At 45.9% G+C, this 27,812-nt stretch overlaps 1 protein-coding gene and 1 pseudogene across 1 annotated transcript in view; both read left to right on the top strand.

Moving 5' to 3' along the window:
• Stab2 (stabilin 2) overlaps window positions 1-27,812 on the top strand; it is a 177,669-nt gene that overhangs the window by 102,755 nt on the left and 47,102 nt on the right. Inside the window, exons 32-44 of the mRNA XM_052753018.1 lie at window positions 884-982; window positions 1,065-1,172; window positions 2,619-2,750; window positions 8,938-9,066; window positions 10,662-10,718; window positions 12,360-12,452; window positions 13,791-13,986; window positions 17,462-17,557; window positions 20,177-20,222; window positions 21,136-21,212; window positions 23,597-23,722; window positions 25,366-25,439; window positions 26,984-27,055. Coding sequence (XP_052608978.1) covers window positions 884-982; window positions 1,065-1,172; window positions 2,619-2,750; window positions 8,938-9,066; window positions 10,662-10,718; window positions 12,360-12,452; window positions 13,791-13,986; window positions 17,462-17,557; window positions 20,177-20,222; window positions 21,136-21,212; window positions 23,597-23,722; window positions 25,366-25,439; window positions 26,984-27,055 — 1,305 coding nt within the window. The remainder of the gene's footprint in view (window positions 1-883; window positions 983-1,064; window positions 1,173-2,618; window positions 2,751-8,937; window positions 9,067-10,661; window positions 10,719-12,359; window positions 12,453-13,790; window positions 13,987-17,461; window positions 17,558-20,176; window positions 20,223-21,135; window positions 21,213-23,596; window positions 23,723-25,365; window positions 25,440-26,983; window positions 27,056-27,812) is intronic.
• LOC128120095 (60S ribosomal protein L24-like) lies at window positions 6,493-7,179 on the top strand (annotated as a pseudogene).

Below are 27,812 nucleotides of genomic sequence, written 5' to 3'. Positions count from 1 at the left end.
ATAGAGTCAGTCCAGGACCGCAGGAAGAGAGATGATAAATGTTCCAGCGTTAGGCCGTCCGTTTGACAAGGCTCTGGAATGGGAAGACCGAGCTGGCTAGCTTGGCCCGAGGGTCCGCCATGCCGGGCTTGTAAACTGTAGAGCCCGTGTGCACCAGCTAGAGGACGGTATGAATGGGCAGGGCCTGGTTGGGAGATGGGGAGGAGAAGCAGCGTGTACCCACTCTCTTCACAACCGAACGTCGTCGATGATGGCAAGGGAGACTGAAAGAAGTCACACTGGGGGTGGTGACACATGCCTCTAAACCCATCATCATTCAGGGAGCTGAATCCGGAGCACCGCAGGAAGTTTGAAGCCAGCCTGCACTACATGACAAGATCTTTTTCAAAAATGGGAAATAAAAAAAAAAGGAGGGGATCAAACAGCTGGGGGGGGGGAATGTCTCAGCAATCGATTATTTGCCCTGTCTGCACAAGGCCCTGGGCTTCAACCCTAGATCACGTGTTCACACAGCCAGAAATCTAGTTATTTATGTAAAATTGTCCTATCTTTTTATATTTATCAAGCAAAACATTTTTCATAAGACAAATTCAGGTCACTGGCTTATGGTAGACTTAAGGTTTCCTTAGCGAGATCTATAAAAGAGTCTTTTTGTACAAATGGAGAGTAAATTTAGGGAGGAGACTTAAAATTGAGCTAACATTTCCAAATTTCTTCCAGCGCAGTTATTGCATCCTGGAATAACTTATTCTGTAAATTACCAAAATGTTTTCAGTCGATTCTGTTAACTGCCTAAAGAACTCAACAGGACTTCCATAGTTATTAGTGAACGGCAAATGGTACCAAAATTTGCTGAATAGAATTTTGGGGCTTCTTTTCCTAGGTGCTGATCCCCCAAAGAAGTCTGACTGGCTCTTTACCAAACCTGCTCACCCGTCTGGACCAGATGCCTGACTATTCCATCTTCCGAGGCTATATCATTGCAAGTACCATGTTCTCTGCATAACCATCTTGTCAAGCTGCCTGGGGACTCGAATCCCTCACTGGCTGTCCTGTCTCTGCAGCAATACAATCTGGCAGATGCAATCGAGGCTGCAGACGCTTACACTGTGTTTGCTCCAAACAATGAAGCCATCGAGAATTTTATCAGGGAGAAGAAATCCACATCTCTAGTAAGTGTCAGCAGCAGTAATCAACATTTTCTCTTTAAGATTTGTTTTTATTTTTTAATGGGGTGTGTGAGCTGAGCATGGGTGTGAGATTGTGGGTGAGTGCATGTGCGTGTGTGTATGTGTGTGTGTGTGTGTGTGTGTGTGTGTGTGTGTGTGTGTGTGTACATGTATACATGAGAACTGATGCCTACAGAGGCCAATACAGTTATATCCAGAGGTGTTATCACTCTCCTGGGACTGGAGTTACAAGTGGCTGTGAGCTACCTGATATGGTTATTGGCAACTGATCAAGGGTCCTCCTTGAGAATAGTACCCACATTTAACTACTGAGCCAGCTCTCCAACCCCATCAATATTTTCAATCCATCAATCATAAGCCATTTTCTGTTTTTGTCAAAATCTGTTCATCCAGCTCTGTATACTTAATAGAGACCCAAGCAGAGACCCTACACACAAACCTCCCCATGTCACAGCAGCCATAAACACAAAGACAGGGAGAATAAAATATTTAACAGCCAAAAAAAAATTTAAGCTGAAAATATGTACCTAGTGTCTGTAAAAGTATGTGTTCTCTTTTTATGTGAAAAAAAAATGGCCTTAACATCTCATTAGGGATATAAAATAAAATCAGTCGAAAATGTTAATTTGCATATCAAAGAAACATCTATAATTACAGCCCAAACCATTTATGTAGTTAGAGACCACTTGAGGATTTGTTTGTAGATTTTCTCCATGATGACACTTTTTAATGTCAGAAAAAAAAATACCCCTTTGGCCACTGCAATTCTTTTTTATTTTTTTATTTATTATATTTATTTATTGATTTGTTTTTGTTTTTTCAAGACAGGCTCTCTCTGTGTAATAGCTCTGGCTGTCATGGAACTTGCTCTGTAGACCAGGCTGGACTCAACTCACAGAGATCTGCCTGCCTCTGCCTTCCAAGTGCTGGGATTAAAGGTTTTTTCCACCATCTCCCAGCACAACTTTTTTTTTAATTTCAAAAGTCTTTGCATTAATATAAATAAGTGCAGTTATTTTGGATAGAAAGCATATTTCTACTTGGGGTTATTTTGTCTTAATGGTACTAAAATACTTAAAATAATTTTCATATTCTTGTCACTAGTATTTTCTATTTTATATAGAAATATGTAATTTTTATGACTTTTATTGCTAAAGTTCAGTTTATGTTGAATTTTTGAAGCTGAAATCCTTGTAATAGCAAAGAAATCATTTTTCAAATCTACTCACTGCTTTCATCATGCCTGACTAGATAGATGTCCTTGACCATCCTACCTGGAAATTCACAGCTCACCTTATTATCTAATACTTCTGGCCCTGAGGTCTTGCACATGGACAAGGCACTACTTCTGTTTGCAATCCCATAGTTCTGGCACAGTAGAGCCAAGTGTAGCCAACTGGCTGACTTCTCCTTCTGTGTGTGACACAGAAGGAAGACATACTTCAGTACCACGTGGTCCTGGACGAGAAGCTCCTGAGGAACGACTTGCACAATGGCATGCACCGCGAGACCATGCTGGGGTTCTCCTTCCTCCTCGGCTTCTTTCTCCGCAATGACCAGGTACATCTCTCTAACAAACTCAAGAGCAAGTGTCTCTGCTACTATCTACCATCATCTCTTCTATGCTGGAAGAATATTTCCAGTCCTAAGCCTTATCAACAAGAAAAAGTTGTTTCCGTTTGTTATGCCCAGATGGTGGGGACCCCCAAAAGACCACCACAGAGACAGAGTCCCATATGTGAAAGCAAAGAGCATTTATTTTCAAACTCCAGAGCTTGGTCTCTCTGTCTGATACAGCAGTGAGAGTAGAGAGCCCTGAGCTCAGGCAGGTAGAGAGCCCTGAGCTCAGACGGGGTAGAGTTTTATCGTAGCAGAGGCTGGGGTGAGGGGATTTCCACGGTTCAGGACCCTGATAGGCTGACAATTGTCTAGTGCGTATCTGTAAAACAAAGAGGTATGTGGTAGACTCAGGGACATCTGGCCACCTTATCTAATGGTTGGAATGTTTGAGATGTTAGGTACTTCCTCAACCCTAGGTGGATCCCTGGGCAGGGTCAGCTTATGGCTTTTCCTAAATCTGAGTGTTGCCTGCCAGTAAGCCTGTCACAGAAGCTGTGTCTGGGACTCTAAGCCTGTCATGGCGGCTGTGTGATCAAGCTGTTTTGGGGCCCCCTATACCATTGAATCAAAAAGCAGTGAATAAACTACATAGTCAATCTCCTACTCTCCTGTCATGTAATCAGCCTTGAGATAATCAGTGTAGCCTGTAACACGAATTACTAAATAGTCTTACTAATAAAAACCCGGAGCCAGGTACTGGGGTAAATTCTGAAAGATCAGAGAAGCAGAACAAGCCACAGCTAACCTCACCTCGCCAACTTCTCAGCCAATCCTGTTTCCTCAAACTGGAAGCCTCTGAGTCTTCATCTGAATTGATCTCAACTGAACTGCTGCTAAAAGCCTAAAAGCTTAAAAGCCTAAAAACCTCTAGTTCCTGGTCCTCATGCCTTATATACCTTTCTGCTTCCTGCCATCACTTCCTGGGATTAAAGGCATGTGTCTTTCCCAAGCAAGACATGAGATCTCAAGTCCTGGGATTAAAGGTGTGTGTCACCATGCCTGGCTCTGTTTCCAGTGTGGCCTTGAACTCACAGAGATCCAGATGGATCTCTGCCTCCGGAATGCTAGGATTAAGGGTGTGTGCCACCACTGTCTGGCCTCTATGTCTAATCTAGTGGCTGTTCTGTTCTCTGACCCCAGGTAAGGTTTATTAGGGTACACAATATATTGGGGGGGACACAATATATCACCACAGTAGCCCTACCAACTGTAGTACTGGAGTCCTAGCAGGAACAGGCACTCTTCAGCTGGTACCACAAACCCAACAGATAGTCTTCAGTTTCCAAGATGGAAAGGAGCTTTGTTTCTCAAAATAACTTGCAGGATGTGTCACTGGCTTCAGGAAATCAAGAGTCTAGTGATATATATAAACTCCTGCAGTCAAACAAATTAACATTAATATTGTGCAATCACAAGGATTGTGATGTGATGTGCAATCAGCCACCACACTGGCATTCCAGGGATTTCATCACACAATTTTTTATGAATGCTAAAGTGTAGCTAGAGTTTTCCTGCCTGGCCCACAGTCAGGACAAATCTCTCTCACCTGCCAGTCCCACAGCCGCTCAAACCCGACCAAGTAAACACAGAGACTTATATTGGTTACAAACTGTATGGCCATGGCAGGCTTCTTGCTAACTGTTCTTACAGCTTAAATTAATCCATTTCCATTAATCTATACCTTGCCACATGGCTTGTGGCTTACCGGCATCTTCACATGCTGTTTCTCATCGTGGCGGCTGGCAGTGTCTCTCTGACTCAGCCTTCCACTTCCCAGCTTTATTCTCCTCCTTGTCCTGCCTATACTTCCTGCCTAGCCAATGGCCAATCAGTGTTTTATTTATTGACTAATCAGCAACACATTTGCCATACAGAACATCCCACAGCACTAAAGGGTTAACATTCATAAAAAAAAAAAAGATTTCATGAAGCTAGTTACTATAGTTGTAATATAAAATTCTGCTCATGTAGTTCAAATGCCATATTTTAAAACTGTGTGAAAATTTAACAAGAAACTATAATTCTAAAATAAATTATCAGAAGAAAAATTAATTGCCTGACCTACACAATGAGTTGCAAGACAGCCAGTGCTACACTGTCTTGGGAAAAAAAAAATCACTAAGAACCAGGCTTGGCACATGCCTGTAAGTAATCCTAGGATTACAGAGACTCTATTTGTGAGGTGTTCTGTCGCCGTGATAAAACACTATGACCAAAAGCAGCTTGGAAAAAGGTTTTATTTCACTTTATACTTTCAGGTAACAGTACAACATTGAAGGAGGGCAAGGCAGGATCTGAAGCAGAGGCCACAGAGAAGTGCTGTTTATTGGCTTGTTTCTGCCTTGCTCAGTTTGTTTTCTTATATACCCAAGGACCACCTGTCCAGAAGTGGTACCACCCACAATGGGCTGGGCCCTCTCACATCAATCATCAAGAAAATACCCTACATACTTGCCTATGGGCCAATCCTATAAAGGCATTTTCTTGATTAAGATTCCATCTTCCAAATGATACTACCTTATTGTCGAGTTGATATAAAAACTAGCCAGCACAGAGGCTGAGAAAGAGGAATTACAATTTGAGGCCATCCCAGGGTAACCTGAGTATCATGGTTTGCATGAGAATGGCCCCCATAGGCTCATATGTTTGGATGCTTGGTCCCCAGTTAATGGAACTGTTTGGGAAGAATTAGGTGTGGCCTTGTTAGAATAGGTATGGCAGTGGGCTTTCAAGTTTCAAAAGCTCAGGTCAGACCCAGTCTCTCTCTCTCTCTCTCTCTCTCTCTCTCTCTCTCTCTCTCTCTCTTTCTCTCTCTTTCTATTTCTCTATCCCTCTGTCCCTCTATTCCTCTCTGTGTCAGTCTGTCTCTGTCTCTCTGTCCTTCTGACTCTCTGTCTCTCTTCGTGTCTCTCTCTGTCCCTCTGTGTGTCTCTCTGTGTCTCTCAGTCTCTCTTTGTATCTCTGTCTCTCCATCTTTCTCTCTGCCCCTCTATCTTTCATTGTGTCTCTGTCCCTCTCTGTGTCTCCCTGTCTGTCTGTCTCTGTCTCTCTCTCTGTGTCTCTGTCTGTCTCTCTGTCTCTCTGTCTCTCTGTCTCTCTCTCTCTCTCTCTCTCCCCCTGCTGCCCATGGGTCAGGATGTAAAGCTCTCAGTTACTGCTCCAGTACCATGCCTGTGTACTTTCCTCCATGATGATCATGGACTAACTCTCCAAAACTTAAGCAAGCCCTCCATTAAATGCTTCATTTTATGACAGTTGCCTCTTCACAGCAGTAGGAGAGTAATTAAGACACTGAGCTACATAGCAAGAACTTGCCAGAGAGAGATGGAGGGCAAGCACACTGTATTGGAACAAGCATTTAATTGTGCAATCTTAGAAGCAATAATATTACTTAATCCTTTTTTTTTTTTTTTGGTTTTTCAAGACAGGGTTTCTCTGTGTAGCTTTGCGCCTTCCCTGGATCTCACTCTGTAGACCAGGCTGGCCTCGAACTCACAGAGATCTGCCTGCCTCTGCCTCCCGAGTGCTGGGATCAAAGGCGTGCGCCACCACCGCCCAGCTTACTTAATCCTTTAAAAAGGTAAAATCTTTAAAAATTTCTTCTCTGATGCCATCATTGAAATAAATAAATTTTTATGTAAACTTGAAAAACATTTATGTAAAAAAAATCCAGCTTTTCACCATGAAGGTTGAGCTGTGCAGTTTCAATGAGTATAATATCTACCCCGACACGGGCGGCGCCATGACAGGACCGACGGGAAGGTTTTCCAGTTTCTTTTTTTTGTTTTGTTTTGTTTGTTTGTTTCGAGACAGGGTTTCTCTGTGTAGCTTTATGCCTTTCCTGGATCTCGCTCTGTAGACCAGGCTGGCCTCGAACAAAGATCCACCTGCCTCTGCCTCCCGAGTTCCGGGATCAAAGGCGTGCGCCGCCGCCGCCGCCGCCGCCGCCGCCACTACCACCCGGTGGTTTTCCAGTTTCTAAATGCAAAATGCGAGTCCACATTCCTTTCCAAAAGGAATCCTCGGCAGACAAACTGGACTATCCTCTATAGAAGAAAACACAGAAAGGACAGTCGGAGGAAATTCCACAGAGAAGAACCCTCCGCGCAGTCAAGTTCCAGCGGGCTATCACGGGTGCATCTCTTGCCGGTACAATGTCCAAGAGGAATCGGAAACCAAAAGTCAGGAAAGCTCAGCGAGAGCGGGCTATCGGGGCTGCCAAGGAAGCAAAAAGGAAGCAAAAAAGGCTAAGCAGGCATCCAAGAAGACAGCAGTGGCTGCTGCCAAGGCCCCTACCAAAGCAGCACCTGAACACAAGCCTGGGAAGCCTGGGAAGGGCTCTGCTCCCTGAGTCGGTGGAAAATGCTAACTTGGTAGATCAGAGTTTTGAATAAACATCGATCTCTAACTCTTAAAAAAAAAAAAAAAGAAAAAAATATAGCTAGAGCCAGGTGTGGTGGCGCAGGCCTTCAATCCCAGCACTTGGGAGGTAGATGCAGATGGATCTCTGTGAGTTCTACAAAGTAAGATCCAGGACAGCCAGAGCTGTTACTCAGAGAAATCCTGTCTCAAAAAACCAAAAATACAATTTTAAAAAATCTAACTAGAGATTTTTTAAGGGCTCTTTTACTTTCTTCATTACTTGTAGAATAATCTAATTCCAAACATTTTTCTCCATATTGGTGCTCAGAGTCTAGCAAACACATTTTCCTTTTAAACAAAGTTATTTTTTTCCAGAAATAGCAATTATCTTATTGATAGAAAGCTTTTCTTTTCGTTGTTATTTTTAATCTGTCCTCTCTATTTCACAGGTAGAGATGAATATTCAAATGCTGTTAACTGAGTTATTTTCAATGTTGTGATGTTCATTTTCTGTTAGCCCAGAAATTTCCTGAGTTAGAGCAAACATCAACACAACAGAAGCGTTGCTTTTACTTTCTCTGTTCAGTGCAAGTACAGGGAAAGTGCTTTCTAATTGAGTAGGTGTGTTTATGTAAAATTTTCAATGCAACCCATAATTCTCTAGATAGATCTCTTGATGGAAATGATTCAGACTTTTTAAATGCCAAATTAAGTAGGAATACACCAAATGTTCTGCTCTCTGGGTATTCAAAAATAACTCAACATCCTAGAATTCTGGAAATTTGTGCTACAATCACTATTTGAGACTGAATGAGTTTTCCTCATGATTTTCTCACTGTGCACTGACCTTGAAACAGCATTGTGGAGCTCAGTCCTCACTTACCCCAACGTCTAAACAGAAGACCACTTCGCTGCCAGACAGTCAAATAAGAGACTCTCGTATTCAGTAGCAATTTCAACAGGGAGAAGTGTTATGATACCATTTGATATTGTCCTATGAATTTTCTTTTTTTTTTTTTTTTTTTTTTTTTTTTGGTTTTTCGAGACAGGGTTTCTCTGTGTAGCTTTGCGCCTTTCCTAGAACTCGCTTTGGAGACCAGGCTGGCCTCGAACTCACAGAGATCCGCCTGGCTCTGCCTCCCGAGTGCTGGGATTAAAGGCGTGCGCCACCACCACCTGGCGAATTTTAAGTCCTTATTGAAGACTAGCACATTGCTCTGTGGAATAAGCTTTTTCCCTATCCTATCCTCAGTGTGATTTCACCTTTCTAAGAGTTGCTGGGAAACTGACCACAAGATGGAGATACATTGAAAGATGCATTGCGTTCTCTGTGTCTTAGTTAGGGGAGACACCCATACCTTGTGGACCACCAGACCACAGCACCGCTGAGCATGTCCATAAAGCCAGCCTGCCAGTGGGCACAAGCCTGAGGATCTTAAGGCGGTAATTTTTAAGCAAACATAAACCAATTAATTTGAGAGATGGAGAATACCCTAGAGATGATTTAGAGCAACGTTTTCCTTTTACAAAGAGGAATGTTGAGGTTCGGGAAAGCAGTTGACCCAATATCACACAGCTTCATGGTACCAGTTGCAGGACTATGGACTCCCCTCTTTCAAGGACTCTTTCAACTACATTGTGGTACTTTCCAGCCAAACTGGAATATCTCCTAGACCGTTGTCATATTGAGGGCCTCTACTTCCTGTCTTCTGCATCTCCCTTAATACCACCTTAATAAGACCATATCTGATTCTCTTGTTCACAGCTGTATGTAAATGAAGTTCCAATAAACTACACCAATGTGGCCACTGACAAAGGAGTGATCCATGGTCTGGGGAAAGTTCTGGAAATTCAGAAGAATAGATGTGACAGTAATGACACCATTATTGTGAAAGTAAGTTACAACAAGGGTGAAAGTGTGGGTTATGGCTTTTTTTTTTAATTTTTAAACAAGGGGCCAGGGAGATGTCTCAGTGGGTAAAGACACTTGCCACCAAGTCAAAACAACCTGAGCTCAATCCCCAAGACCCATATGTTGAAAGGAGAGAAGTGAATTCTGCAGGTCGTCCTCCACACATGTACAGCCACACACACACACACACACACACACACACACACACACACACACATGCACTTGCACACACACACATGCACTTGAGCACATACAAAATGTAATAAAAAATGTCTAAACAATAATAATTTTAAACTTAAGATTTTCTATTAGGTTATCTCAGTTTAGTTCAAAACCTCCTCATTCGTTATGATTGGCATTGTATCTCAGAAGTAGAACACTTGCCTGGTATGCGTGAGGCCCTGGGTTCGAGCCTCAGTACTGAAACTTAGTGAGCATCTCTAATGTGCCAAAAAGAGTACACGGTTATAGAGGACGAGGAGGCGCAAGACAGAGCCCAGAGCTCCCTGGGCTCGCCATCCACTGGGATGGATGGCGCCTAGCATGCCTGGGGAAGCACAGACGACTGTGCTGAGCAGGATTCTGAAGCCCTGGGTCCCCTGCAGAGTGGAACTGTGCTGGGGAGAGGTCCACGGGTCAGCTCTGACAGGTGTTGACTAAGGCTGGTCAACCAGAAGAAGAGTGTGGAAATGGTGAATCCAGTGTGCTACAAATGCAGTAGTGCAAGCCTGTCCCTGCAGGCTGCGAGACAGCGTCATGTCTTTTAGTGATCGTAACAACTGCTGATGTGCATTAGGCGTCACTCTGCACATTGTACACTTATTAAACCATGTAATCCTCACAACACCCTGAGCGGTAGGGACTTTGTCTCCAGTTTACAGAGGGGAAAATGAGCCACAGAGAGGTATATTCACACGGTAGCGAGTGGCAGAGAAGAGATTCAGATCAGGGCAGTCTGGCCCTAGAAACAAGAGTTCACAGCAGTGACACTCACTGTCGAGTGCGTACCAATAGCTGGACACTGATAACACTCAAAAGTGTCTGCCAATCTGTCTTTTGTTCTTTGTATGTGTTATTTCAGTAGAGGGCTCCAGATCCACAGCCCTCAGCCACACCATATTTTTGTCAAGACAGGCACTGTGTGTAACAGACACACAGTCTCTTTATCTGACCCAGTTCAGTAAGCAAGGGCTCCAGTGCATCAATAAATTGGTGCTAAAGAATGCTGATTTAGATAGGTGATGTCTCCCATGCTTCTTGTGGGGAAAGGCTAGGGGGTGGGAGGAAAGACAGGGGAATCTGTAGTTGATATGTAAAATGAATAGAAAATCTCTTAATTAAAAAAAGGGTTATTGCATCCTTAGACTATTATAGATGAAAGCAGTGTTCAAACAGGCAAGACCTGGAGTAAAGAGCTTGTCTCATAGAACATCAAGGAGGTTGAGCAGATGCTCTCCCCTGATGCTCAGCTCTGTGTTCTAAAACCTGCATCTCCTAACTCTTACTCGCAGCCTCATTTTGCACTGAAATTAATAACCTTGACATGACCTCTTTTTATCTCTACACTTTTTACCAAGGGAAGTTGTGGGACGTGTTTCCAGCAACCAATCTGCCCACTTGGAACAAAACCATCCGTAAGTACTTTTATCTTGTTTTGTAAATAAATAAATAAATAAATAAACAAACAGCCTCCAGAGAATAGAGACTCCAAACCATCTGTAAGTACTTTTAGCTTATTTTGTAAATAAATAAATAGCCTCCAGAGAAGAGAGACTCCAAATTGGAAAGCATATATTTTCTTCTGTTCCCCTTCCCTCCTTGGTTTAATTCTAGCTTTTTATATGCAGTGCACTTTTTAAGGAAAGGGCTTATTTTGGCTTCCAGTTTGAGGGTACAGTCCCTGAGTTATGGTAGGGAACTCACAGCCGCAGGAGCATGAGGCAGCTGGGCATGCGGCATCCACAGTCCAGAGCGGGGTGGGGTGCTTGTGGTCTGCTCACTTCCTTTTTATTTTTTTACATTTCACTTGATTTTTTTTATTAATGAAATTTATTCTTTGGCAGTTCCATGAATACATATAAAATACATTCTGATTAAACTCACCACACCCTCTCTTACCTGTCAACCCACACAAGCAAGGCCCTTTCCCACACCTGTGTCTTTTTGTCTTGTGTCTCGCTGAGTTTAACCAGGCTGTTAATGTCACCATGGATGTAGGACTGTCCACAGAGCCTGGTGGGAATGTGTCCCCAGCAATGGAGACACAACAGAAGACAGTGACTCCCCTGCACCCCGTTCATCAATAATGAGTGGTTTTCTTGGGAGGGGTAGGGCCCCAGGGGCTCCTCCCCCATCCTTGACTGACAGGCCCAGACTTGTGCAAGCCCAGTGCAAACAGCCACCACTGCTGTGAGTCCACAATTGCGATGGCTGTGTCCTGTCCAGAGAACACTCACTGATGGCCCTTCTCCCTGTTGGTGTACATCTCCATAGCCTTAAATGCGGGTCTGGGGGGACTAAAGGGGATTTAATTCATAGTTAAAATAGAGATGGGCCCATAAACCACCGTGCAATCCAAGAAAGTCTTTTTCCGCTTTCACATTCTTTATACTAACCAGTTAAGGATTGCAGCAAGCTATTCTATGGGAGAAGACAGTCTCCACGTCCCATAGCCAGCTCCTCCTACCTGGTTCCCTTTTATAATTGAAGTCACAACTGACCTTCTCAAAGAAACAGATGTAAGCATTACAAAGGTAGACATATCTCTAAATTAATTACCAATCTGTTTCTTATAACTAACAACTGTTATAGAGAATAAACACCCTGTGGCCCCATAGCGTAGTAATAATAATTCATGGTAAACAATGAATGCCGAGTCTCTCGTTTGGGTTTTAATTTGGTAGTAGATGTTATAAATCTTTATGAGCAAACAATTCTTTCTTGGATTTGGCAGACTATGAATCAATAAACAAATTAAAGCTTAAATTTAATGACTGGAAGAATATTTAAGGACTAGAAGAATATTTTTATCTGGCTTTTTTAATTCCTCTAAAATTGATTTTGTCTTCTAGAGAAATGTTCTTCTTAGAGAGCACTGCTTTACAGTATAACTTTGGGTTTTGCCAGCTGCCCTGAAGTAGCCAGCACTGTGAGGTTGTGTTCTTGCTTATGAAGTCGCACCAAGAAGCCACAACCACCCTTTCCAGAATATGTTATAGAAATGGGGAAGCTTTCTTCCTAACTACAGGGATGACAAAATCCTTATGATTTCATAGGGCGAGACAAGGAAATGCATCTATACCATTTACTTCATGGGGAAGCGCTCCGTATTCATTGGGTGCCAGCCAAAGTGTATGAGAACCATCATCGTGAGTATGCGCTAGCCTTCCCCAACACTCAGCAACGGTACAGTCATTCCTACACTACATTTCTCAGAATGTTCTTCCTGCCATCTGCTCCTCAGCTCATTGTTGCCATCCAAAGTAGCACTGGTCACAAGAAAATTGGGGAAAGCCTGTAAATCAGAAAATGGGGAGCCGGGCAGTGGTGGCGCACACCTTTAATCCCAGCACTCGGGAGGCAGAGCCAGGCGGATCTCTGTGAGTTCGAGGCCAGCCTGGTCTACAGAGTGAGTTCCAGGAAAGGCGCAAAGCTACACAGAGAAACCCTGTCTCGAAAAACCAAAAAAAAAAAAAAAAAAAGAAAGAAAGAAATAAGAAAATGGGTAAAAGCCAAAGCACTCACCTGAGTAAGGAAGAAACTGAGGGTGTGGAAGGTGAAGGGAATGCCCCTGTTCTCACAACACATGCTTGCGCAATGAAACTTAACTACATTAATTAGTTACTTAAATGAAACCAAGAGACAAAGGACGTAGCCAGCAAGGGAAGGCAAGGGGTACTTGGCCATTCAGAAAATGGAACCCCAAAACCCAGCATCTCTGGATGTCACTTACAACTTACTGTCCTGCTTCTTCCCGAGAGGATGAGCCCTCTTCTTCTCAGGGTTTACACTGCAGAGCGTGGGGCTGGAGAGAGTTTTATGTCTTAGTGTACTTAAGAATAAAGTCATTGAAGCCAAGCAGACCTCCTATGGGGCTTCCCTGAACCACAGTAGGCTCTCAGAGCATGCCAGAGCATCTGCTCCTTCCATAGATGAAGCACCATCCAGGAGACGGGTCCCTGGTTTGGAGGTGCTGAAGGCTTGTTGGGTCCCACCACTCCTCTGGTATCACCTGTGTTATTCTTTGTTGCTTGGAGCCGGTGAGGAGCACCAGCCTGTATCCCAGGCTCAGGAAGTAGAAGAAGATGAGATGTTCAAGGCCAGCACCAGCTAAAGGAGGCCCTGTCGCAGCAACAACAACAATAAATTTGTTAATCCGGCCCAAACTGGCTCCGCCCTGGCCACCCTCCTAAGTACTAGGATTACAGGCATGCACCACCAGCCGGGCTTCCTTTGCCTTGTTCTTCCTGCCTCCCCTCCTTGACATTCTTCATCTTCATCTCTTGTCTTTTTATTCTCCCTCTTCCCTGCCTGCAGGGCTGGCAAGTGACCTGGGAAATTGCGGAGCCTCACTCGGTCCTCAGAGGGCTCCATCCCCTATCCCTTAGAAATCCTGGAGTCTTAAGAAACAGGCAGGCTCACACAGAACCCCAGGAGTCCCCAAAGCAGAAGATAAACACGTGCACCACCTTGTCCTTCTGTTTCAGACGAGAGGATGCTGTGCTGGCTTCTTTGGCCCACAATGCCAAGCCTGCCCCGGAGAAGGTCAGAATGTGTGCTCTGGGAATGGCTTCTGTCTGGATGGTGTGAATGGCACTGGCTTGTGCCAATGTGGGCAGGGCTTCAATGGGACAGCCTGCGAGACCTGCGCAGAGGGCAAGTATGGTGTCCACTGTGACCAAGGTGAGCATCACTCCTGCCCAGACCCTGGCTCCCCCAGTCCTCCCAGACCCCAGCTAGCCAGCAGCATGTTAGAAAAGAGCAGTAGCTTCAATGCTTTCTCCCCAGCCTCTCCGGCAGCAGGACTCACCCAGCATTATGATTGCAAAGTATAAGCCTCTCTGTGACCAGGCACAGTGTTCCTGGCATTCGGGAAGCTAAGGGAGGAAAACTGCCCTGAGTCTGAGACCAGCTTGGGCTACAGAGAGTCGCTGATGTTTGTTTGTTTGTGTTTGTTTGTTTGTTTGTTTGTTTGTTTGAAACCTCTGCTATTTCATTTGTATAGAGCAGTGTCCCAAACCATTTCCAGTCACTGATCTGGATGTACCTACCCATCCTCCAATTTGTTTGCTGACGTTTCCAGCCCAACTCCGTCTCTCAGTTTGCCTGTATGTGCTAATCACCGTGATTGAACGTCCCTGTGGACTTGCTCAGTAGTTGAGGGGGCAGGGGAGACAGATTTGTCCTAATGGCCCATTTAATCCCAGACGAACTGCACTGGTGTGCCGTACCCATTTTACAAATAAGGATATTAAGGCCAGGACCATGAATGAGTTCCCCCAAGGTCAGCTGAGGAGAAGCAGACCTCAGGTCTGAATACATACCTTTCTTGACCCCAAAGCCTGGCTCTTAAACTGTCCTCTTGGGGAAGGTCACTCCTTGATCACCATCAGCAAGCTTTGATGTTTAATCAGTCTGGGGACTCTTGAACGTCCTCTTGAACGTCCACATCCTGGCTTCCTTGTACCCAGGGGCACCAGGAGACAAGTCCTTGTTCCAGCTGGTCCTAAAACCATCAACTCAGCTGTCACTGTTTTCTTCCCAGCCTATCTAAACCAGACAAAACTAATACATAACTGAGTGGCTCAAATTTGGCCATGTGATATATCATTGAAATTAGAGTGTTGATTTATCTTTCTGTGTTGTTTGGGAGACTTGCTTCCATTCATACAATACTTCCTAACCTAGAATCTGTGGGTGACTCCATGGAGTCCACCAAGACCCAAAGCTGAATGCTTTTGGTTGAAGGTGGTATTCATAGCTTTCACCAAGTTCTTATTTATTTATTTATTTATTTACAATTCTTTTACAATTTCCTAAACACGTATCTATAATGTTCTCTCATCAAGGTTCCCACCTTTATCTGCTCTCTTCCCCTGCCCCTCCCACTGAACCCCTCTTCTTCACAAGTCCCCCTCCTAGTCTCATATCTATTTTTAATGAACCACTGCATTTGATTAGGATTGACTGCATGAGCATGGGTCAGTGGTTACTTACTCGAGCAAGGGCAATCTGCCAGAGGCTACCCTACCTTCTCAATGTAACCTTTAACCCCCTGTGGCTCCCTTGGGAGGAATAGGGCCTTACAAACTCTTCCTCCGTCTGTGGAATGTTGTGAGCCCAGCGTCATGCAGCTCTTGTGGAGGTAGCAGTGGCTGAACCACGAACTATAACAGTGCCAGTTTGAGTTCATGGGTGCCAAACAACCACATCATGTCCAGAAGACCACCTTTATAGCACTCCTTCCCATTAAATTCTTTCCACTTCCTCTTCCACAATGTTCTCTGAGCCTTGACGGGTGTCTTAGCTACTTTTCAACTGCTGTGACAAAACACCATGGCAAAGACAACTTATAAAAGAAAGTGTTTAATGTGGGGGCTCATGGTTCCAGAGGGTTAGAGTCCATGACTATCATGTAAGTGGTGGAGCATGGTGGCAGGCAGGCAGGCAGGCAGGTATGGCACTGGAGCACAGCTGAAAGCTTACATCAGATCCACAAGCATGAGGTCAAGAGGGAGATATCTGGGAATGGTGTGGGCTCTTGAAACCCCAAAGCCCATCCCCAGTGACACACCTCCAACAAAGCCACACCTCCTAATCCTCCCCAAACAGTTCCACCAACTGGGGACCAAGCATTCAAATATATGAGCCTATGGGGACCATTCTTATTCAGACCACCACAAGGTGTGATAAAAGTGTGCTGTTAAGGCTGAGCACTCAACGGTCACTTGTTCTCAGCACCTAAACCAACTTTGAGCCTCTACATTAACCAATTAACTACTTCTCACTGTCAATAAATAAATAAATAAACAAATGCTTTTCTGACCAAGGCTGAGCGCAGCGCTAGTCCACAAGTATACACATCAATATTTAGAGGATGGTTTGGCACTGCGTCCATTCAGCAAAACAACAGTAATAAGTTTCCCTCTAGACCATTGCCTCCCTAGCTCTTAAGTTTAACCAGGTTTACAATACCATGCCTGGGCTTCTCTTGTGGAACAGTCCTAAAATCCAATGAAAAATGTGTCAGTTTCCCCTTTAACAGAGGACGTTGTTGTACTAATGGTCACGTCTTGCCTGGAGTGGCAAGAACCTGCATAGTTTGGGAGCCTTTGGGGCCCCCCTGACCAACAGCTCACAAGGAGGTACCCCACACCTGGCACTGGAGTTTTTGTTCAATACCCATGGCTTTTAGAAGTAGCATTGTCCACAATCCTTTTTTTAAATAGTATTTTTTTTAAGATTTATTTTTTTATTATATATACAGTGAGTGTTCTGCCTGCAGGCCAGAAGAGGGCAGCAGATCTCATTGTAGCTGGTTGTGAGCCACCATGTGGTTGCTGAGAATTGAACTCAGGACCTCTGGAAGAACAGCCAGTGCTCTTAACCTCTGAGCCATCTATCCAGCCCTTAAATAGTATTTTTAAACTGGCTTACAACATGATAGATCTCACTATGGCTTTTTCATATTTTAATCAAATCTTTTTTTTTTTTGGATTCTCATGTCTGCATGTCATCTGCCTTACAATAATGTCACTAAATCTTACATGTAAAGCTTAGTGAATTTTTTATATGTCTGTCCCCATAAACCATGACTCAATTCAAGACAAGAAACACTGACTCCTCAGCTTTCAACAAATTCATAAGGAGATTGGGACCCTGCTATAAAATGAAGGAACCATTAGTTCTGTGTCTTTGGAGAAGGCAGAGCAAACAGGTTTCTACAAACCTGGTATTAAATAGAGATTTTTTTTTCTTTTGAGACAGGGTCCTGGCTGGCCTGGATCACTATGTCTACCAGGCTAGCCCTGAACTCACAGATATCTCCTAAGTGCTAGGATTACAGGTGTGCACCACCATGCCCAGCCAGATAGGCATCTTTTGAAGTCTACTCCCTTAGGGCCCCACATGATCCTGGATCCTCAAGTGACCTTAGCTGAGGATAGTTTGGTACTGAGTCACATTCCCACAGTGCCACACAGTCCCAGAACCGTGGCTTGAACAGGATAGAGTTGACCTGATAACCTGCATCCCTGTGTCCTGTGACCACAGGCCTGCACAAGACCCTGGTCAGAGCCTGGGTGCAGAGAAGCACACCCAGGAAATGATAAAGGGGATGTTGAACATGAGTCAGAGTCTGGTCATGTTTTCTACTTAGCGTGCTCTTGTGTCCATGGGAGATGTAACCAAGGACCCTCCGGAGACGGCTCCTGCAACTGTGATGTCGGCTGGCGAGGAGTGAACTGTGACAGCGGTAAGTGTCCTCGGTGCTCTGTCCTTAGCCTGCCTCTCAGAAGACACATTGTTTTCCTTTCCAGGGTAGAAACAATACCTTTAGTACTTCCTGAGAGTAAATAGAATTCTCTGCTACCAAAAGTGTGAAATAAGGAAAAGCACACACAAAAAAAAACCAAGTTACTCATATGCCCAATGCTGGAAACTCCTATTAGCGATCTTCTGTGTGACTTAGTACAGAACCCTATGTGTGGGGGATCAGACTCCATATTTTATAACCTCTTTTCTCACTCCACAAAAACAATGGGCATTTTCCTCCGTGTGAATGCACCTAGATCAGCATCTTTAATAATGTTATTAGAAACAGAACCGTTTTGTGCCTGTTTGCCACAGTGCTGGCAAATGAACGGCCGCCTCACCTACCCGTGATATATAGGCAAGCCGTCTGGCCCTGAGTTATATCCCTTCCCTAACTGCACTTTCTAAAATCAATTGTCTACTGTCGTAAACAGTGTCACAATGAGTGTGTATTATATGCCTCTTTCCACATTTGTCTTCTTAATTCATGTGTCTGACAGGAGCTGTTCTCAGCAAGGTTTTTGGTGCTCATTGCCAAACGGTCCAGTAGCAACGTATTATTTTCCTAACTTCAGGGTCTTATGAGAACTCATTTGCTCCAGTCTCACATGTTTCTAATTGTACCCCAGGGGTCAGTGATGAGAAGAAAGGGAGAACTTCACAGATCCAGAAAATCTGCACACATTTAGAGGTCTACACAATTGCAGGGTGTGAGAACAGAGGCAAAGAAGCAAGCTGAATGAGAGGTTAGAGGGGAGGCAAGAGCCAGATCTCTAAAAGATAGGCACGGTGGCTTCCCAACTCAAGCTAGTAAGAAGCCATTGACAGTTTTAAACATGGTTGCAATAATATCTTCTTTGTATTTAAGAGAAATCAATCAGGCACCAGGTTGAAAAGAATGACCTTGGAAATCAGTATCAGAGACCTTATTGTCCCCTCTGAGGCAGGAGCTAGAAAGAAGGTCACAAGTGCCTTGTGAGGGCTCCAGTGATGTGGTTTGTCTGAGGGACTGTCATAGTCAAAGCTCCAGGAGAATGCTAAATCCAGAAGACAGAGCTATAAGAACACCAAAATGGGGAATCTAAAGGATTCCAGACCAACGGGACATCTGATACCAAGAGCAGGTATCAGATGTTGGGGTGCAGAATCAGGATTCAGACAGTCCTGGAAGAGAGCCATGGAGAGTAGGCGGGGGTCATATAAGCAGGAAGATATCCTGAGTAAATCCCCAGAGTAAATGCAGTGCCTTACCCCTCACTGTCCCTTTATACTTACTTCTAAGAGCATGGGGCATGACAAACAACCTCATTTAAAGGGACAGGGAGCAGCCTAGAAGCTATGGCAACTTTCCAGGAGACCATTAGTGCAATTCCTAAATAAGGCAGCAGCAGAACTCTGATGTGGACAGTGAAGGCCCCTGGGTGTCAAATGATGCAGAGACTGGGAGGTGCAGGAGGTGCTGAGGATGGTGTCCTGAGGGTCAAATGATGCAGAGACTGGGAGGTGCAGGATGCTGAGGATGGTGCCCTGGGTGTCAAATGAAGCAGAGACTGGAAGGTGCAGGAGGTGCTGAGGATGGTGCCCTGGGTGTCAAATGAAGCAGAGACTGGGAGATGCAGGATGCTGAGGATGGTGCCCTGAGGGTCAAATGATGCAGAGACTGGGAGGTGCAGGATGCTGAGGATGGTGCCCTGGGTGTCAAATGAAGCAGAGACTGGGAGGTGCAGGAGGTGCTGAGGATGGTGCCCTGGGTGTCAAATGAAGCAGAGACTGGGAGATGCAGGATGCTGAGGATGGTGCCCTGAGGGTCAAATGATGCAGAGACTGGGAGATGCAGGATGCTGAGGATGGTGCCCTGGGTGTCAAATGAAGCAGAGACTGGGAGGTGCAGGAGATGCTGAGGATGGTGCCCTGACCGTGACTCAGGCAGCAGCATGGATGGTGGTCAATTATGGAAGACGACAGCTAGACCACTCAACCTCGGAGCCACCCCTTGCTCTTTAATGTCTGCCCTTCACTAACATCATCTCGGAGTATTCTACTTGTCCACATCTCTGGAATCTCTCTTCCACCTGCCCTCTGTCACCAGGAGCCTTGTGATCCAGCTCTCTACTTTCAATCCTATGGCCCATCCCTCTCCTTTCTGTCCTCCACATAACTGCAAGAAACCTAGACAGAAACCGGTAGCATGTCTCACCCCACTCCATCCCCAGGACTTCTTGACAACTTGCTATGGCTTTTCAGTCACCTACAGAACAAGAGTCAGAGACTTCATCGGGATCTTTCACAGGCCAGCCACCAGCTGGCATCTAGCTGGTTAGCAAGTGTGAGCACCTACCCCATCCAAAGTGTGTGGTCCTCACCAGGAGCATCCACTCTGGGAGATGCCTCCTTAGTATGCTTGACCTTCAGGCTTGTCTCTGGGCTCCCTGGCAGCAATTTGAAAAGTGTTTACGCAATGGCAAGGATTTACATAGCTAAAAATGACTTCAAGGAACTCAGTCTTTCCTGCTACTGGGGACTAAAGCAGGAATTCTCAGACAATTGGTTTCTTTTTCAGAGATCACGAAAGACAACTGCAATGGGACCTGCCACACCAGTGCCAAGTAGGTGTCCTCTGACCTCTAGGGACAAGACAAGCCCAGTAGTTCTCACCTCGGGCCCTTTGGGGGAGGGGAGTGTTTGCCCAACATCTTTGAAGAGAATGTAGATTACATTTAAAAAGAAACTGGGAGCCGGGCGGTGGTGGCGCACGCCTTTAATCCCAGCACTTGGGAGGCAGAGCCAGGTGGATCTCTGAGTTCGAGGCCAGCCTGGTCTACAGCGCGAGATCCAGGAAAGGCACAAAGCTACACAGAGAAACCCTGTCTCGAAAAACCAAAAAAAAAAAAAAAAAGAAACTGGGTATCTCTGAAGAAACGACCATGAGTTGGCCAGATCCAGCATGTTCCATGAGCAGCCAGTGACTCACCTAGCACATTGACAAGAATGCCAGTTGTCACCCCAGCCCATACCACAGGGCTCTCATGGAGGGGGCATCACTCTCAGTAAGCATTGCCCCCAGTCCCTTCCTGTTCCTTTCTGCCACAAGGCACATCCTCCTGTAAAACAGAAAAAAGCCTAGTAGCTGGAGTTAGACCTGAACCCAAAGTCATCCTCCATCACTCATCACGTGACCTGGAGTCAATTCTCTACTTCCTCCCTGCCTTGGTTATAAATGACAATCATAATTAGGCTGCCCTTCAGGGGCTGTTGTCTTGCCTGGGGACGACATTCGGTAAGCCCAAAGCTCAGCGAAGCACGTGCCTAGCACTGTGAAGATGAGTGGCACACGGTCCAGTTTGGCTGGAATGGCGGTGGTGGGATCACGCCAGGAACCAACTGTCCCCTCAAGCCGTAGGCAGAGCCTCTGGGTGCTTCATAGAGTCGGGGCCTGGATGCTGGGCTGCAGGGGGATTAGAAGTCACATGTGGGACGTTGTGTCTCTCTGAAAATGTCACCTGCCCTTTCCCACTGCAGCTGCCTTCTCGATCCAGATGGCCAGGCCTCGTGCAAATGTGCGGCGGGATTCCAAGGGAATGGAACAGTCTGCACAGGCAGGTGGAGCAGGGATCTGCGAAGGGCTTGTGTGGGCTGAGAGACCCGGCCGGGCCTCAGGAACTGCTGCCAGCCACTGGTGGGACTCACATGTAACTGAGCAAATGACGGTGCCCAGCCCTGCATGGCTGGGGCGTGTTGGTTTGGGATGGGCAAGCAATTGCATCTGGTTTTCACTGCATCTGAGCAGTGGTGCGCAACCCTGAGAGCAATTGGAATCGACTCTTGGCTTTAAAAGCAATAGATATGATTGATAAATGGTGCAGCTGAGTCATCAGGACTCAAGGTGGGCCAGTAAAGGGTTTAAGTCCTGGTTCTTCTTCCTGCCAGACTTGTAAGATTGCATGGGTGTCTAACTACCCTGAGCCCCTCTGCTCATCCGTAGAGGAAGCGTCCAGCCACCTTCCTTGCAGAGTGCTAGAAGGGGTGAAATGGCCTCTCTGAGTACAATGACAGAATAAGGCAGAGGTCAGAGGTTAGGCCCTTGCCTCATTATTAGACCCCTGAGTTTGAATTGAATGTTTACAGTCTGTGTTACTTAGGGGATGTTGCTTGGCTGTGCCTCTCACCATTTGCTCCTCGGAAAGTTGTGATGATAAGAGAATCGTTAACATTGGGTAGTTGTAGATGATCCAGATTGTACCTCTAAAGTGCTGAGACATGTGAGCTATTATTCTTAGGGTACATACACAAATTTAGCACTAGAAAAGGAGGAACTCAGCCACGTTCCAGTTGCCTGGCGCCGGGACAAATGCTGCTCTCAGCCTTAACGAGAGAAACCTCTCTTTGCAATGAATGACGGTGACTGCAGACTCATGGATGTTCACGGTGCTGAGAATAAGCGAGAGTTGAGTGCTCAGCCTCAACAGGACATTCAGAGCACCGCATCTGAGGCTCAGGGAACACTGAGGAAGAGAGAGCAGAGAGAATGTAAGAGCCAGAAGATAGTGAGAAGGGCTGGAAATGCTGTCCTCTGAGCATGGATGGCCCTCACAAGCATTGTCCCAGCCTCAGCTGCCTGCCCTGGGCCTGCCCAAGGCTGAGCCTGTTCTCACCCAGTGTGGATAGGGGAGGGCCTCAGAGGGCCCCTCTCTCGGCTGAACTGTTGACTGTTGATAGATTCTGAAATACGGACAGTCACTGTCTTCAGTTGTGTGCCTGCTGATGAGCCTACCAGCCTCCAGTGGAGAATTCCAAACCCGTGGTCACATGAGTTTCCAAACAAAAAGATAGGAATGTGGGAAATGGACTCATGAAGAGGTAGGAGTTAGCAGGGGTAGGAGGGAGATAGGAGAGAGTAGGGGTGAGAATGACCAGGGTGCATTATTACACACACAGTCAAGGATGAAAATGCAGTCTTAGAAACCCAAGTTCAGATAAGAACTTGGAGCCGTCACACTTTCTCTGCTGTGAGAAGAACACAGAAGGTGGGGTGATCCACGCACCGTCAGGCTCAACTCCTGGAGGACGAGAGGATGCAAGAACTGGCTCCAGTGACATGTAGGTCTCCCTTCATCTTGTTCAGTAAACATTTATGAGCTGTGGTTTGTAAACACTAACGGATCCATTCCGGATCAGAAAAGAGTGCGATGGCATGCGACAAACTCGTGCACCCGCCAACGCAATCAAAACACTGCGCTAGCTGGCATTAGCCCTCCTAACCCCTATCCCTGCTCAGGGACCCCGATCGTCTTTCTAGGACATTGGAGAGTTTTGTCTCTTCTAGAATCTGGTGTGAATGGAATTATGGATGCTAGTGGGTGTGGCTAAATTCACCCCTTTTGATGGCTGAGTTAATTTCATTGAGTAGATAAAGCACCACCTCCACATCCGTTTACCAGCTGATTGGTGTTTTCAGGCCTTGACTATCATGAACAAAATGTCTGTCACACACACACACACACACACACACACACACACACACACACACACACACACACACACCACTGTTTACCATTGAAAATGGTCAGGACTGGAACTCAAACAGGGAAGAAACCTGGACTCAGGAGCTGATGCAGAGGCCATGGAGGGGTGCTGCTTACTGGATTGCTCCCAATGGCTTGTCCAGCCTGCGTTCTTATAGAACCCAGGACCAGCAGCCCAGGGATGGCACCACCCACAGTGGTCTGGGCCCTCCCCATCAATCACTAATAAAGAAAATGCTCTACAGGCCTGCCTACAGCCTGATCTTAGGGAGACATTTTCTCAATCAAGGTTCTTGCCTCTCTGATGACCACAGCTGTCCCGAGTTGACATAAAAACATCCAGTACACTCTCTGTGTTGAGTCATTAACCACATTGATCCAAGGCCGCTGGAGTTGGTCTAAAAGCTTCCTTTTATCAATGGCTCAGGTTTAAAAAGAAATGTCTCCTTCTTCTGCAGCCATCAATGCCTGTGAGATCAGCAATGGAGGATGCTCTGCCAAGGCTGACTGTAAAAGAACCACCCCAGGAAGCCGGGTGTGTGTGTGCAAGGCGGGCTATACAGGAGACGGCATCATATGCCTCGGTAGGCGACCATCCCTTGCCCATGTGGTGGAAATGGTGTCAGTCAGAGCCCTGTTAAAATGTTCTAGTGTATGAGCTCTTATTGTTAGGACTGCTGCTGAGATCAAAATACAGTATGCCTTGGCGGGAAAGCCCAAGGGTGTGGAAATGTTGTACCCACAGGGGCGTGAAGGCATGTGATGAAAAAATTCACTTTGAATGGAAGGAGAGACCTTTTCCACTTAAAAATTCTAGTGGCAACTGATGTTTTGGCCTTTCATTGATTTACAATGTTACACATCTTTAGAAAATTGCAAAAGATTACGGACATGTATCTAGAGACAGGGACTCTTAAACTATTTTTACATTACCCCATTTTATTATATACATAGATATTTTCAGCAAAAAAAAATGGTATCTTATGATACCATTACACCATTCTGTTACATCATTATAACAGATGTATATTAAGTATAAACACACTATAATGGTGTTTATACTTAATGATGTAACAGAATGATTCCTTGAAAGTACGTGTAGCCTGCTTGGGCAACAGCACACAGCTCTGTTCTAGAGGTGTGCCCTAGAAAACTGTCTGAATTTTAACCCACCAAAAAGGGTTGCCACCATCATTCTAAAAAGAATCACGTGCTCTTGACCTACATTAACAGTCTACTGCTCACGTTTTCCTTTGCTCTCTTGGTGTATTTTCATATTGTTCCTTAGGCATCTGAGACTAAGCTGTGTAAGTCATGTTGTATTTGTCCCAATAACTGAGTCTGTATTTCCTGAGAATGAGGGCAGCTTGTTCTGTAGCCACACACACTTCCTGACTTCAGTAAGTTGATTATCACTATAATACATTTTCTAGTTATATTCACATGTTAATTTTATCAATTGTCCCAAAAGTTCTCTAGTCTGGGGTCTTTGGAGGACTGCATATTGCATTTAGTGTCTTAACTCTTTGGACTATTTCTTTGATAAAGTGTCTTTTATTTGGGGTTTGAGGTTTTATTGTTTTCTTTTTTTTTTTCATTATTAGATTCCACTTGTATATTCCAGGCCAAAATGTCACAAAAATCATGTATCCTTTGTAGGCTGTCACAGGTCTCAAGGTTTCCATCAGCCCTTGTTTATGATATGACCAGGAGGTCATAGCGCTCCCGAGTGACCCACTGCACGGTCCCTCTCCCCTCTCTGCTGTGAATCAGTGGAGAGAAGCTCTGCCATCGAGCTGTCTGCTCCTCTCAGGATGGCCTAAACTGAGCGTCTGTTGACGAGTCTCCTCTAAACTAGTCTTTGTGATGTTGCAGATGATTGTGCTTTCGTTCCCAAGTCTCCTCATCTGTTGCACTGGTGGACTGGGTCCTAAGATTCGCCTTCGATACATTCATATTCATTCCACAGAGGGTCAAATTTAACCCTTCAGATGGTGCCTCTACTAGAATTTGCCCAACCGGGTGGGAGGGTCAGTTTTGAGAAACCATCCCCCCACCCCGAATTATTTCTGCCCCTGAAGTTCCAGAAAACTGAGTCCCACGTAGACACCTGCTGCTCTTGGCCAGTTATCCAAGCTGTCTCCGGTCCCTGGGGAATGCCCTCAGAATGCCTCTTCACAGACATAAAGCTTGACTCTCATAACACACGTTGGCTCTTGTTTTAAAGAGATAAACCCGTGTTTGGAGAACAATGGCGGCTGTGACAAGAACGCGGAGTGCACACAGACAGGGCCCAGTCAGGTGAGTCGCCTCTTGGAGGCTTCTTGGGAGGAAACTCCTGAGTCGTAAGACCCAGGCCTAAGGGAAAGAAGTGCGGAACAGACCTTGGACCAGTTGCAGCCAGAACCACTGCAGGGCAGACAGTGAAAGCACAAGAGGCAGTCTGAGGGGCGGGGACTAGGAAAAGGGCTTTCTAAAAGTGGGGTGGACTCACCTGCAACCTCCGTGATCCTAGAAGCACCTAGAAGTTTCACCAAAAATGTTGCCCATTCTTTCAGCTTTCTGATCCCCAGAATGCCTCCCATTTTTCTTTGGCTCCAGGCTCTGGAGGGCACTGTGCCAAGCCAGGAGCTCACAGTTCAGACTTCTGCATTGATATGGCCCCAGCACAGACAGTTGTGCAGCTACCCTGGGGCAAGTGAATTTGGGGGAGTAGGAAAATAAGAGGACTCCAGCAAGGGGTGGTGGCCATGGAGCAAAAGGATACAGGGGCAACGGAGGAGCAAAGACCCACACTCCACCTCTCTCAGTCCCAGACACATGGTAAACACACAAAATGACCAGGCAGGGCAGTGCATACGTCATGACCCTGGGTAAGAAGTCAGATACCCAAGAAATGTCCCTCGGAGCTCACCGAGCCTCTTAGGAGACTGCAGCGCTGCGTCCCTCAATGGGCAGATCGAGCAGGTGCCTAAGCATCTTAAGTTTTAAAAAAATCTTTAAAAAAACATGGAAGGGGTGTGTGTGTGTGTGTGTGTGTGTGTGTGTGTGTGTGTGTGTGTACATTTAATCATCAGAAAGTCTCAGCAGACTCTGTTGGACTTTTACTCATATATTTTCATGTCTCAATAGAGTTCCTATATACATGGAATGAGGAAATTGTTCTTGTAAGGTTTCTGGCCCCTGGGCCCTCTAACAGTGTTCCTGCAGACCTGGAAGGCAGCGATGGTGAACTGAGCTCTAGGAATACCACCCCAGCTGAGATGAGACAGCTGCTAGGCCCATTGGGAAAGGCTTAGACAAGGTTGGGGCCAGTGCTGAAAGAAGAGGAGAAACAGTGGGAACCTGCCCAGGTTGCCCTGGCTCGCCCCGCCTGCGGATTCCAGTTCTAACAAGTGGCCATCAGGCCTGTGGGGTTCTGCTCCCAACCCCCTGAAAACAGCATCCCCTTCCTCAAGCTCCGGCTGCCTTCCTTGTCCATGGAACGGGTGTGGCGGCTTCTTTTCCTGTGTATATCCCGGGAGCTGCAAAGCCTTCCCCTCAGCATATGCTGGCACTGGTGTCTGAGTTCCTTCTTGTTGGAGATAAGACAGTACTCCAGCTTAGCTCTCTTCCCATCAAAAAAGAAGGTATCTTGGTGATAAGGGTGGGATGTCTGTGAGATCTAGAACTCGAGTATACTATGTATTACAAAGAAAGGAAGGAAGGAAGGAAGGAAGGAAGGAGGGAGGGAAGGAAGGCAGGCATAGTCCCTTCTCATGCCTCCATTCCACAGTCAAATTCCAGTCTGAGACCCAGAGCACTAACCTGCTGTTCAATGACCGTTTGCCTCTGCTCCCGAACAGGCCGTCTGTAACTGCTTGCCAAAGTACACTGGAGATGGGAAGACCTGCACACTCATCGATGTCTGTTTAACCGTGAGTATGCTTCCAGGCCCGTAGCCGTGGAGCCTTCTACCTTCTGGGGAACAGAGGCCAAGTGTCCTCCCCTTGGAATCGCAGAGCTGCTTTTCAGTAATGAGGCTCACTTCTCCTCTTGTGTGTCATGGTCATACTGGAGAGAACAGACTGGTACCCCACAGCCTGCCCCCTTGGCTACAAGATTCTGAAGGGAGGGACCTAGTTATACGGAGTTGGTCCAGCATTCATCTAATGCAAGTGTCCCAAAACCAGCTTAATTAGTATCCCAAAGTATAGGGAACGCTAAGAAGCATTCAGGAGTCAACTAACAAGCCCTAGCATCCTGCTCAGAATCTGGTTCCCTAGCCACAGTGATGGTTGATGGAGTGCTGATCTATTGCCCAAGTTTGTTGTTTCCTGTTTCTTCTTTATGTACCGAATAGGGAAGAAGAAAAGAGCAGTTGAGACTAACCCTGACAGAAGTTAGTTTGTGGGAAAGTAAAAGCTGCAGGGGCCGTGAGGAGACCAATTCGTGGCCAGGAGTTGAGAGAGGGTGGGGTGAATAAGGGAGCTGTGAGGAGTTCTTCGGGCTAGGAAACGACTCTAAGGAAGCTTTGATGTTGGGCACAGTATACATTTGTCAAGACCCACAGAACGTACACCAGCAAGAGTGGGCCAGCACGCAGGCTATGGACTTCAATATCAGTGCATCAATTCCAGCCAATGTACAACTGACCAATGCAAGGTGTTATGATGCGGAAAACCAGGGAGTGGT

This window comes from Peromyscus californicus, unplaced genomic scaffold (genome assembly GCF_007827085.1).
Source record: "Peromyscus californicus insignis strain IS unplaced genomic scaffold, ASM782708v3 Scaffold_24__1_contigs__length_46423439, whole genome shotgun sequence".
In the NCBI taxonomy this organism is placed as follows: Eukaryota; Metazoa; Chordata; class Mammalia; order Rodentia; family Cricetidae; genus Peromyscus; species Peromyscus californicus.
This window is presented reverse-complemented; position numbering and strand designations above follow the sequence as displayed.